This window comes from Oryctolagus cuniculus, chromosome 2, assembly GCF_051225735.1.
Source record: "Oryctolagus cuniculus isolate XC-2025 breed Fujian yellow rabbit chromosome 2, ASM5122573v1, whole genome shotgun sequence".
Lineage (NCBI taxonomy): Eukaryota > Metazoa > Chordata > Mammalia > Lagomorpha > Leporidae > Oryctolagus > Oryctolagus cuniculus.
The window spans coordinates 97,692,903-97,706,793 of NC_142868.1; the positions used below are offsets into that span (position 1 = coordinate 97,692,903).

Sequence of the window (13,891 nt, forward strand, 5' to 3'; positions counted from 1 at the left end):
AAAATGTATCCAATCACAATCTGCTGCAGTTCAGATAGATTTCACTCTTTAGCTAAAGGCATTCATGTTTGGTGCCTTTCAGCTGGGAATCTGAGGAAATGTCCAACCAGGGTAAATGCCACAAGAGTGACCATGGACTCTAGTAGAGACAACAGTGTGCACCACCGGTGACAAAATCCAGCTCTAATTACAGAACTCCAAATCCCCAATGAGAGGCCACACAGTTAGCATCTTTCAAGTTCACAAGGTGTACTTATATTTTGCAAGAACTCTCAGTCAGGCCTCAAGCTATGTGTATGTTTTAAGTAGATATCATTTGCTATACCTTTTGCAGGAAAGACAAACAGAAAATTAGCCACATTGGGCCCTTCACTAACAATTTCCAACATCACTACTACCATCAATTCTGATTTAAGAAGAGGTCAATTGTGCATCTTGGGGAAGGGGCAACAGGGATGTATTATTTTGCTGTCTCTCTGCTCTGTTTCTAGCCTGCAAATCTCTCCTCTTCTCTAGTTGTCCCAGGTAAGAAGTCAGATTGCTTCACTTGCTCACCTGTCTGCCTTGCAAATCCCATGCCCCAGTCTCCCTCTGTCAGAGTCTCACTCACGTTGTAGGTCAGAGGAGCATAAAGGGAAAGACATGGGGTCAGGAGACCAGTTCATCTTCCAGGGCTGTCTCTGTCACATCAACCCCTAAAAGTGTTGTTGCTATGACAACTCTCCAACCTTGAAGCTAGTGCTTCAAACTTCCTCTGGCTGTAGGTCCACATGTATCCCCTGGCCTCAGCAGGCACTCCAGATGCAGATTTGGTCCATGCGTACTAAAGTGCTGACCAGGCAGAAGCAGGGCTAGCTCAAACTCCTGCCTATCACCCATTCTTTGTGTGTCAACAGCTGGAGCCAGCACCATGAGGCCACAAATATCTTCATGCCTTCTGTGTCCTGCTACCCTGTTGGCAAATGTGCAATGAAGCCAGCCTCTGAGGCTTCTGCTGTATCCTTGGATGAATGGGTTCTAGTAGGGTGGGGCTTTTTCTCCTCATGTGGTTTTGAAAGTGTCAAGATAGTGCTTGCCCACCTCTAGTCTTAGGGGATTTCTCATTTTCTGGGAGCATATACTCAGGAGGTTGGCAGCTGGGCACTTCTGAGTTGTGAAAGGGAGTATTTATTTATTTTGCTTTTTAAAAAATATTTAATTTATTTTAAAGACAGAGTTACAGAGAGAGGTAGAAACAGAGAGAGGTCTTTCATCCAATGGTTCACTCCCCAGATGGCCTCAATGGCTGGAGTTGTACCAGCTGGAGCTGCACCAGCTGGAGCTGCACTGATCTGAAGCCAGGAACCAAGAGCTTCTTCCAGGTGTCCCCCAAGGGTGCAAGAGCCCAAGGACTTGCGCCATCTTCTACTGCTTTCCCAGGTCATAGTGGAGAGCTGGATCAGAAGAGGAGCAGCTGGGACTCAAACCAGTGCCCATATGGGATGCAGGTGCTTCAACCCAGAGCTTTAACCCACTGTGCCACAGCACCAGCTCCTATTTATTTTGATTTTTAAGGACCTTTAGGTTGAGTGTGACCAAAATCCCCTGCCTCAATTTTCTCATATTGCAGTACACCCATAAGGTGAGTATTGACTCATAAGATGAGTCTTCTATTTAGTTGACACCTCAAGATTCTGTTCATTCAATAAGTCATTATCATCTGTCCTCTGTGGGTATGTGGGAGATCTGGTGGCAGGAGGGTTTAATGCAAAAAAAAAAAAAAATCCACCTGCGGCACCAGTACTCCAAGTTCTAGTCCTGGTTGGGGCACCAGATTCTGTCCTAGTTGCTCCTCTTCCAGTCCAGCTCTCTGCTGTGACCCGGGAGTGCAGTGGAGGATGGCCCAATTGCTTGGGCCCTGCACCCACATGGGAGACCAGGAGAAGCACCTGGCTCCTGGCTTCAGATCAGCAGAGTGCACCAGCTATACCGGCCATTTAGGGGGGTGAACCAACAGAAGGAATACCTTTCTCTGTGTCTCTATCTCTCTCTCACTAACTCTGCCTGTTAAAAAAAAAAAAAAGAAAAGAAAAGAAAAGAAAAGAAAAGAAAAGAAAAGAAAAGAAAAGAAAAGAAAAGAAAAGAAGGCTTCCCATGAATGAGGAAACCTCAGGGTAAAATGATTCTGGCCTCAAATGGAGGACCTCCCACAGTCCCTCTGGTCAACCACAGCCAGAGGTGAGTTTCTTTCTTGTTATGCCTCTCTACAGACATGAGCACCAGGATAGAAGCTAGGACACCTCAGCCTCGTACAAGTTAATGAGAGTTTGACAGCCTCCCAGTCAGTCAGGATCCAGGCTCTGGCCCCAGCTTCAGTTACCAAGCCTCTGCCTATCATCTGCCTATTTTCTTTTCAGACAACTGTGTCATTTCTGGGCTCTCCTGCCTGAGATTTGACCTTAGCCTAATTGTTCTTACCTGACGTGGATGTGAAATCCACAAATGATGTAGGTGATTCTATTGTGCACCTACACCTTTTATCACACCTTTTATTGTAATGGTCTATGTCCTTGTCACCTGTCCCCCAGGACTGAAGTGTCTTTAGGGTAAGCACTATATTCACAGCATTCATGTTGTATCAATTATACCCAGGAGAGTACCAGGCATAGTGCAGACAAATCATCCCTGTCTCCCTTCCTCCTCTGCTCCTTATGCCCCTAGTATTAGATGCTTTTGGTTCTCTCCTCCTCCTCCACACCTCCCTCTGCACACTGCTGCCACATTTAGACCCCCACACACCATGCTCCTCTACCCCCTCTGACCCCATGTGCTCTCCAGTTCCAGTGGCTCCAAACAGAAAGATATAGTAAGGGAGTGAGGCTTACTTGTACCCATAAAGCCAAGCTCCTGTGCTCCATTATCACTAGATGAATTGTAGATGTTGGCCTTGAATGTGTTGATTCTGCTCAGTTCTGATGGCCCCATGGCAACTCAGAGCATGGTAGTCTCCCAGAAATCAAAATGCCTGCCTGCATATTACATCCAGCTAGGGGCATCAGAGCTCTGCATCACTGTCCTTGGAGCCCTTTCCACTTAGTCACAGTTCACACTGACTGCTTTCTTCTTCTCTTTGTGCCCACTCATGCCTGCCAGAGGAGCCAGTTTATGAGCCAGTTTAAGAGCCATGATGCTGAGCTAGTGGCAGGACACCTCACTTGGACTTTATAATGCATATTTTGACTATTCTGGGAACATTTTTACATATGTCCTGCTCATTGTACTTTGAGTACCTGAGATTGCTGGACACATGAACTGTGACTTAGTGAGGTATTCCAAATTCAGCTATGAATTATGTAATTTTGTGAGATTTTGAATTTCATTTTTATTTAGGGTGTTCATATAGCCACTGATTATGTCTTCTAGTTTCTTTTCTTTAAAAATAGTTTCTCATCAGCATTTTTTAGATTTTATTTACTTATTTGAAAGGCACAATTTCAGAGAGACAGAGGCAGAGAAAGAGATAGAGAGACAGAGAGGGAAAGAGAGAGAAAATCTTTGATGCGCTAGTTCACTCCCCAGATGGCTGCAATGGCTAGAGCTAAGCTGATCTGAAGCTAGGAGTCAGGAGCTTCTTCTGGATCTCCAATGTGGGTGCAGGGGCTCAAGGACTTGGGCCATCTTCTACTGCTTTCCCAAGTCACAGCAGAGAGCTGGACCAGAAGTGAGAAGCTGGGACTTAAACAGGTTCCCATATGGGATGCTGGCACTGCAGGCAGATGCTTTACCCACTACACCACAGCGCTGACCCCATGTCTTTTAATTTCTAAGTAACTGCATCATAGTGAGGACCATTGTATATGGTAGCAGTTAACATGATAGCCTTGATGATTTACATAGGGCTTATACATATCATTTACCCATGAGTTTGTGTTCTAGATTTATGCAAACTTTGTAAGTTGATTGGAGGTAGCCTTTTGTTACTGATGAACATTAATGTGGTGAGAACATCTTGTGCTTTAAAAATAAAATCCAAATTAAGATTTACACATAAGTTTCCATCTGCCTTCATCCACCATATTAAAGCATTGAACTCCCATTGATTCTACATGTAGATCTCAATGTAATATTTGCCTTTTCTTCATTCTCACTGCCACAGTACCTCTGCGTGGATCCAACTAAATTACCTTTAATAGACTAATTTACCCCCGTCTTTTATTTTCCTTACCTTTGTGTCCAAAGCCTTTTGTGATTCAGCCCAGTCTCCCTGCCTGTATCTGGTTGTTCAGTGTCTCTTACTTCAATTTCTAGAGAAATCAAGTGGCTGGTAGTTCTTTCCACATACAACACAGAAGATTGCTCAATAAATGCTTATTAAATAAATGAATGGAATGCCTTCCATAGCAAGGGTGAACATTTGACCTGTTGGCCTGCATGGTTCCTGTTTATACACTTCAACCCTAATTGTGACAGTCTTCAAATAGATTTCTATTTCCTTGCCTCCTCTACTAGGCAATTCTTGGGGGTCAGAACTCTTATTTGCTTGTTTCTATATCCTCATTTATTCATTGCACTAAGAGACTCTGTCCAGATGCTGAGTTAATTTCAAGGCAAACATGTTTCTTGCCCCCATTTAAATTTCAATTTGGCAAGAAAGAGCAGTCTACCCAAAGAATATTGCCTGACAGTAAATACTAGTGTGAAGTCAATGGATAAATATTTAAGCATTCCTAATCCAGCAACAACTCTAATCCCATGAACTAGAATTGACAGAAGCAATCATAAACATATAACTCCATGTCATCCAGTTATCCATTTGCATTTCTACTTAAACATTTTAAAAATCATATGTATACCTAAGATTGCATAATATATATATGCTATCTTGATATTAAACGTAAGAAAAAATGAAAATGACCATGGAATAATAGCAACTTTGAATTGCCTTCCTTTTTAGAGAAGTTATAATCCTATGTTCTCCACAGTGTAGATTATTGTTGTGGGTACTCTTCCTCTCTCTCACTTTTTTTTTAAAGATTTATTTATTTATTTGAAAGTCAGAGTTACACAGAGAGAAGGAGAGAGAGAGAGAGAGAGGTCTTTCATCTGCTGGTTCACTCCCCAACTGGCTGTAATGGCTGGAGCTGTGCCCATCTGAAGTCAGGAGCCAGGAGTTTCTTCTGGGTCTCCCACATGGGTGCAGGGAACCAAGGTCTTGGGCAATCTTCTACTGCTTTCTCAGACCATAGCAGAGTGCTCGGTCTGAAATGGAGCAGCTGGGACTCAATCCAGCACCCACATGGGATGCCAGCACTGCAGGAGGCAGCTTTACTTGCTTCACCATGGCACCAGCCTCCCTGTCTCTCATTTTTTTCCCCAGATGACAAATCTGGGGTTTTAGAAACTGAGCCCCAAGACAAAAGAATTTCTTAGACCAATATTATATTTTAGTTAGCCTTTAACCTAGACGTTTTAATGATATTGCCATGGGAAAATTCTAAACTCTTTGCACCTCAGTTTCCCCTTAGTGAACTCCTGATTATACTGTCTCCAGAATTAATCCAAGGTATAAATGCTATGAGGTAAGGCATTTAGTCCCTTAATCTTGCTCCTAGAAGATACTTAGCAATGTTAGTTCAGTATCCAGTTCCCTTCTTTGTTTCTATGCTTGAGGAATTAAAAGATGGTGTAAAATGATTTGAGAAGAACTATAAACATCAATAAAACACAAATAAAAATTGTATTATCAAATCTGCATGTTAAACTCTACCCTCTACACCTCTGCTAAAAGGTATATTGCTTTCATAATCATTTATTATTTGAAAGAAGTTTCCAGGAACAATGCAACCAGTAAGATGTTTCTGGAAGAAGACAGAGGTTATGAAGGAGCCAGGATTTGGGATCAGTTACAGAAGAGAGTGCCACACTTTAAGATTTGATTCAGGAAAGAACACCAACTGATCCTTGAGATTTTGGGGTGGGAAGGAAAAGAAGAGGGGATGTGAACAGAGTGAATGCCCCCTGCTGGCCAGTATTTCTCCATCCATTCCACACTGAAGCCCTTGGGGATCGCCCTCCAGTCTCTAGAAATGCATGGCCTGGACTCCATTTCCCAGAGTCACCAGGTGCCCTGACGTATTCTGCGTTCCGAATGCCTGTGCGTGTGGACGTGGGAGTACCTGTGCCAGCATTTGCGCATGTCAGTACCTGCCCTCTGGCGCAGAGTTGAGAACAGAGGAAGTTCATTCAAGAATCAGAGTCAGCTTGAGAGGCCACGCTGCTCCTTCTCCCACATTCACTGCCACTCTTGCTCTGCACGTACAATCCCAGGAAGTCTGCAGAGACACCCTGAGCCGCCACCCGCTGCTTCTGTGCCTCTTCAGCTGCCGCCTGTGGGTCCCACATGCCGGGGACTTTTTCTGCTCCACACTCTCTGCTTTGCTCCCTGAGTGTCCTGAAGAAGGGTGACGGGCTCCCGGGACTTTCCATGGCAAGTATGGAGAACAGGAAGGAACATCTATGCGTGTGTGGGAGAGGGGTGGGTGAGAGGGCGGCTGGTGGCTCTGCCACGTGGCTCACTTGCTTCTCAGTGATCCTGGTGGCTTCCCAGGGCATGGTCAGGGCTGGGACCTTGGCTCTCCTGTCTCCCACTGCCACTGCCCAGCCTCCTAGTGCAGGCCGGCCCACGTGTTACCTTGCTCAAATTTTCCTTAATGTGCTTTATGTGGTGGTTACAAAACAGAGAGCACCGGTCAGGACAACTGCACAAGCGGGGCAGGTGAGAGGGCGGGGAAGGAAGGCCATGAAGCTCCCAGTTCGCTCTATTTAAATAATCCTGGCTCCCATGGAATGCCTTCTGGCTGCTGCTTCTGTGGGGCGGGGTTCAGTGGCCTTCAGAGGAGTGCGGGAGGCTACAGGGGTGGGAAGGAGGGCAGAATAGGAGCTGCTCCATGGCCCCCACTCTGCACCTCATCGGGCCATTGGATTCCCCATGGACACATCTGGCAGCGGTGGCCCTGCTGCTGAGCTTTTCGCCAGAGGGAACAGCGTGAAGGGTGAGCAGTAACTTTGCGGGTTGATCCTTCTTCCGTGTTTAGTTAGCAGACTTTTCAATCTGGAGTTTGAGGCCGCAGAATCTTAGCTGATGATTTAATTGTTTGCTTTTCAATTTCTGTCGTCAGCCCTTCTTCCTTCTCCTGTTAGGAAGGATGTCAACTGCTATTGCCTGTCACGGAGAATGAGTGAACTGTGCGAGTCAACAACTGGAGCTATTTTAGTCTGGACTTGCATGAAGTGGAGAACTATAAACACAAATACAGAAAAGTAGCACTTTCTCTGCCCAGTTCTGCAGTCACCCAGTGCTCCACCAGGATGATTATCTTACAGTCCATACTTTTTTTTTTTAAAAGATTTATTTATCTGAAAGTCAGAGATACAGAGGGGCAGAGGCAGAGAGAGAGGGAGAGGTCTTCCATCTGCTGGTTCATTCCCCAAATGCCTGCAATGGCCAGAGCTGGGCTGACCTGAAGCCAGGAGCCAGGAGCCAGGAGCCAGGAGCTTCTTCTGGGTCTCCCACTGGGTGCAGGGCCCAAGGACCTAGGCCATCATCTACTGCTTTCCCAGGTCATAGCAGAGAGCTAGATTGGAAGTGGGGTAGCTGGGACTTAGAAAAAATTCCCCCCTCCCTTTCAAAACAATCTACCTGGCATGGCCCATATGGGATGTGGACACTGAAGGGGGCAGCTTTACTCACTCTGCCACAGTGCTGGACCCCACACTGAATTAATGAAGAAGTCCAGTTACTTGTCTTATTTTGGGTTCTGTGTTTAACCCGTGACATGTTTTTACATAGGACGATATTAGTTCTACATTTTCATAAAGACTGTGGTCTGTGGAAGCATCTATACAAGTTGTTAATGGGAGGAGGGGTCAAAAATAAGAGGGGAAAGAAAAAAAGTTCACCTCTCCCCCCACAGAGATGTAGAGTAGATGTGACCTTGAAAACTATTGCTGAGTGAGTTTCAGTGTAATGCAGTTTTCACATGAATAACTGAGTGATTCCAGTGTCCTGATAGAATGTCATTGTCACCAGATTACCAGTTTATGAAACTCATTTAGCATAATGAGGCCATCTAGGAAGTAAACACAGAAAGTGATTTCTGGATAGAGGGTGTTAGGGTGACAGCATTTCTCCTCTCAGCCCCAGTGTGTTGTTTGTGACCTTTTCCCCAGTGCCCTCCCTATCACAGTGCTTGTGAGTGGACCAGCATTTTTGTGTTTCTGGTGGGAAGAGCTGCTTCACACCCATGAAACAACTGTAAGACCACTTTCTGAGCAACCATGTTGTTTGCCTGTTAATATGACTTGGAAAAAGCTGAGAACAGGATGCTTAGACTCATCAGGCTAACTGGCTGTCCTTGGCACATCCTTCCCCTCATGGCTATAGGTTTCTGGCAAGTTTTATAAAATGTGTAAGAGAGAAATATTTTGTATGAGATGCATAAGCTGGTAATGAAGTAACACCTGGACAGTAGGGACTCCATTTTGGAGCACCTGAGACTCCATCTTGAGAAAGCACCCACCCCCCAGCCATGAGACTCTGGTCTGAAACTATGATCTAAAGCACTGTGCATTTGTGTCCCTTCCTCCTTCTTTCCTTCAATGCTGGAGCAGCCTTAATGGAGTTAAACTGGGTAGCATTGGTCATTTTGGCTTTGGGTGCTTGGAAAGCAAGAGGAATTGTTTTTTCTGCAGAAAGGGATTGAGGAGGCACTAGACAAAGTCAGCAGTAGCTTTCTTGGCTCCATCGTATGTCAAATTGAGTCAGAATATTTGTGGTCAGTTTTCTTTTTTTTAATTTTTTAAAACTTTTTTAAATAGAAAGGCAGAATGAGAGAGGGGCTTTTTTATTCTTCTTAATTTTAATCTTTTTTCTATTCCTTTTTTTTTTAAGATTTTGTATTTATTTGAGAGGTAGAGTTATAGGCAGAGAGAGAGATAGAGAGAAAGGTTTTCCATCTGCTGGTTCACTCCCCAGTTGGCTGCAATGGCCAGAGCTTTGCTGATCTGAAGCCAGGGGCCAGGAGCTTCTTCTGGGTCTCCCACATGGGTGCATGGGCCTGAGGACTTGGGCTATCTTCTACTACTTTTCCAGGCCACAGCAGAGAGCTGGATTGGAAGAGGAGCAACTGGGACTAGAACTGGCGCCCATATGTGATGCCAGCACAGAAGGTGGAGGATTAACCTACTGTGCCACAGCGCCGACCCCTCTTTTTTCTATTCTAAGAGATCTTCATCTTCTGGTTCACTCCCTAATAGCCACAACAGCCTCTGCTGTGCTAGACTGAGGCCAGGAGCCAGGAGCCAGATCTCCTACTTGGGTGTAGGGGCTCAAGTACTTGATCCCAGACCATTGGCAGGGAGCTGGATGGGAAATGGAGCCACCAGGACTGGTACCTATATGGGATGCCAGTGTTGCAAGGGATGTTTTCAACTAGCTGCACCATTAGTGTGGACCCCTTTCTAAAACTTTTTAAAAGAAATTTATTTATTTGATAGGCAGAGTTAGAGGAAAAGAGAAACATACACACACACAGAGATACCAATCTTCATCCACTGATTCACATCCTCAGTGGCTACAACAGCCAGGGCTGGGCTGGGTCAAAGCAGGAGCCAGGAGAGTCATCCAAGTTTCCCATGAAGGAGCATGGACGCAAGCACTTGGGCTATCCTGATACTTTCTCAGGCACCTTACCAGGGAACTGGATTAGAAGTAGGGTAGCTGGGACATGAACCACAGCCCATGTGGGATGTCAGTGTCACAGGCAGTGGCTTTACATATTATGCCTCAATACTGGCCCCATGTATGCTGGAAACATATTTAAGGGTTATTAGAAGGCCAGTTGATTTCCATCAAATGCCATTCAGGCCTGTCCTACAGAACCATTTTGAAATAAGTAACATTTCTCACATGATTGAATGTCAATCTACAAGACTGCTTCCAAAAGGAGAGAGCTTCAGCGGCAAAGGGGGCAGTGATGTAGAAAGGGAGTAGGAGTGAAGGAGGAGGGAGGAGGTGGAGGTCAGTAGAGGTTGGGAAGTACTCAAAAGCAAAAAGTAATAGGACGCAGGTCATTTGTGCAGATTGCCAAAATTAACCATGTATATTATAGCTTTTTAAAATTCAGAGTTTATTTCTGACATAATTTCTGATATAGTTAACTCACATTTCTGTTTTTTCATATGATAATGTTTATAAGCAGTAGAGAATGGGTGTAATTAAATGCAAAAGCATACTCCTATATAAGAAATTTGTATTAGATGCCAGCACCACAGGCAGTATTATTTCCTATGAAATTATTCCCATGTTTCCTGATTAACATTCTCTGTTGGTTGAAGAGGATGGCAGGTTGGGAGACCAGGGAAAGAGCGAGCACCTGTTTTCTGTTCAGTTGGGCTGAGCTGCAGGGAAACTATCAGGGAAGTTTGTGAGCAGGAAAAGTGAGGTTGGAGGGTAAGAGAAAGCAGTGTAGAAGGTAAGAAGAGAGGAAATAATTGCAGAACATATTCACCAATTAGTTTGGCAAAAGCCAAGTGTGATCAGAGACCTAAAAAGAGGGAAAGAAAAGTTGAAGACAGAGAGCAGAAGAAATGGGAAATTGGAAGAATAGGACGGAATTTTGACTCTGATCATACACACTTTTGGAAGGTGTGGGGAAACAGGCCCTTGCACTCATATTGGCAGGAGAATAACACAGTACTCTCTTTGGAGGATAATTTAGCAGATCAAAGTTCTTTAAATGTTAATGTCCTTTGCTAGGATTCAACTGCAAATTTATCTTACATATATTTGGTCAAATATGTAAAGAGCAAGTCAGGTCTTTGTAGTATTGTTCAAGATGGGAATAAAACAGAAGCAACCTAAATGTATATTGACAGAGAATTGGTAAAATGCATTATGGTATATCTGTATAGTCAAATACTAAATATGTAATAGGTCTGAAAAATGATGTAGGGACAGAGTACTTATGTAAAACAAGGTACAGAAAAAATGCCCCTTTGTAAAAAAAGGACACATGTATATGTATCTCTTTATAAAGTGGTATTTACTCATTGTCATTTCATTCAGAAGGCAGAGAGACAGGCAAGGAGAGCTCTTCCATCTCTCCCTGTGAATCTGCTGATTTGCTCCCCAAGTGGCTGCAATGGCTGGGGCTGAGCCAGGCCAAATCCAAGAGCCAGGAGCCAGGGGCCAGGGGCCAGGATCCAAGAGCTTCAACCAGGTCATCTTTCACTGCTTTCCCAGGCACATAAACAGGGATTTGGATCAGAAGTGGAACAGCTGGGACAGAAACTAGTGCCCATAAGTGATGCCAGCATTAAAGGTGGTGGTTTAACCCATTTATGCCACAATGCCAGCCCTCTGCACATATATCTTTATGAAGGCACATCAAAAAGTTCATGAGAAATGGAATTAAAGATGACATTATTTTGGTGCAAAACTTGTAATTCATTCACCTCTTTTCATAATACACACTACACAAATGGTTTTGAAACTTTCTTGTATGCATGGACTTTGGAATTAGTTACAAGGGCCGGTACTGTGGTGCAGCAGGTAAAGCTGTCACCTGCTGTGCCCATTGGGCACTTGTTTAAGTCCCAGCTGCTCCACTTCTGATCCAGCTCTCTGCTACAGCCTGGCAAAGCAGTGGAAGATGACCCAAGTCCGTGGGCCCCTGTGCCCATATGGGAGACCTGAAGAAGCTCCTGGCTTTGGATCTGCTCAGCTCCAGCCATTGTGGCCATCTGGGGAGTGAACCAACAGATGGAAGACCTCACTTTCACTCTCACTCTCTCTGTCTCTGCCTCTCTGTATCTCTGATTTTCAAATAAATAAAAATAAAAATTTAAAAAGAAATTAATTACAGCAAATTAGACTTAATCATTTGATTACATTTTCATGATACTTTAAAGTACTCTTGTATATATGCATATAGAAATCTCAGAAGATAATATAAGAAATAGTTAGGAGTAGTTTGTTCTGGAAAATATGACTAGTATAGAATGAAGGGAGTCATGCTTTCATTTTATACTCTTCTGCAGTCTTTAATAGCTAATATGTGTATTGTTACTGAAGATGTACTTTTAAAGGTAGATAGAGAGAGAGGGAGAACTTGAGGGAGAGAGAGAGAGAGAGCTTCCATCTACTGTTTTCTTCCAGAAATGGCTTCAATATCTAGGGTGGGCTAGGATAAAGCCAGAGACCAGGAACCCCATCTGGGTCTCCCACATAGGTGATAGGGATCAATGTGGTGGAATGAGAAGGTGAGAAAGTCATGCCAAGATGGCCACTGGCAACAGAAACTGCCTGGCAACAGGCCGTGATTAGATGGCTTCAGAAACCACATGACAACAGAGCCTGACTGACAACAGGCTGTGATTGGATGGTTTCAGAAACTGCCTGGCAACAGGCTGTGATTGGTTAGGGCATAGACCGCCCCTTGACTGGATTGGCTGCCTTGCTATATAAGCAGCTGTAGCAACTGCTTGCCTCAGGCCTGCTTTCACCCGACTCCCGGGGTCTGTGTGGTGACTCTACACCTCTTTCCCCCACCACGCTCTTCCTCTCAGAAACAAATCCACAGCAACAGGGATCTAGGCACTTGGGTCACTGTCTATCCTTCCAGGTGCATTACCAGGAAACTGGATTATCAGGGAGCTGGAACAGAAGAGCAGGCAGGACTCATATCAGGCTTTCTGTTATGGGATACTGGTATTCTAAGCAACAGCTCAACCTGCAGAATCACAATGCCACCCCCAAGTATTATTTTTATAATTAAAATTCTAGATTTTGATTTTAAAATGATAATTTGTGGTTACTAAGACAGAAAAAGTATATTATGCAATAACAGAAATTGAAAATGAAATAGAGTTTAGTTAATGATATGTCAATATCAGGGCCAGTGTTGTGGCACTATGGGTTAAGCCACCTCTACATGCAAGCAATCCCACCTGCGTGTTGGTTGCAGTCTCAGCTGCTCCACTTCCAATCCAGCTCTCTGCTCATGATGTGGAAAAACTAAGGTAGATAGATAGTTCATGAGCTGAAAGCCATACCTCCTCCACCCCCATGTAATCCTATCACCCACATGTCAAGCAGACTATGTAAACACTGCCCTTTTGGAAGCTCATAAGAAGCTTGGTGAAGGGGAATGCATGCTTTCTCTCTCTCCCCTCGTGGACACAGAAGAGCCTGGTATGGAAGTCTGTCTTTCCCCTTCCTGCCACACTCTGCTTTAATAAAGACTATTTGTTCCTATGAATTCTTCTCACTATAAATAAGCCTCATCATGCTGCATGTTGTATTTGTGCCTGAACTTAGAATTCTTCTTTAAGTAAAAGGCAAGAGCATGAAATTGAAGTTTGAGCCTAAGCTAGCCCACAACACTAATGCACCTGGGAAAGTAGCCCAAGTGCTTGTGTCTCTGCCATCCGTGTGGGAACTCAGATGGAGTTCCGGACTCTTGGCTTTGGCTTATGATGGGACAAGGACATAAGCTTCAGTCATTTTAGGTTCTTGTTACCCCTGCCTTCTTTCAAGAGACCAGTCCAGTCTCACATCCTACATTGTTCCCACCTCACCCCCTACATTCTTCTCCAGGTTTGGAAGCCCTTGAAAAACTTGCAAAACCTGTATGGAGAAGCTCATCTCCACCTGCTATTCTCCACCTCTACCCTAACCCACCTAAGATATAATAAGGCCCAGGCTACTGGGGTCTGGGACTTCAGCCACATGTTTGGTCTTTGTGCACACTGGCAGCTGGTCAACTTCTGCAAGTTCATTTTCTATGAATAAATTCAGTCTGACTGTGAGTTCATATCATCTCCTTACATGTGGTGTGCCATGTGAGGGGGG

At 44.4% G+C, this 13,891-nt stretch overlaps 1 protein-coding gene across 1 annotated transcript in view; it reads left to right on the forward strand.

The window, feature by feature from the left end:
- The first annotated feature begins 6,106 nt into the window (after positions 1-6,106).
- LOC138848529 (uncharacterized) overlaps positions 6,107-13,891 on the forward strand; it is a 111,238-nt gene continuing 103,453 nt past the window's right edge. Inside the window, exon 1 of the mRNA XM_089327372.1 lies at positions 6,107-6,466. Within this exon, the coding sequence (XP_089183498.1) occupies positions 6,380-6,466 (87 nt within the window). The 5' untranslated portion in view covers positions 6,107-6,379. The remainder of the gene's footprint in view (positions 6,467-13,891) is intronic.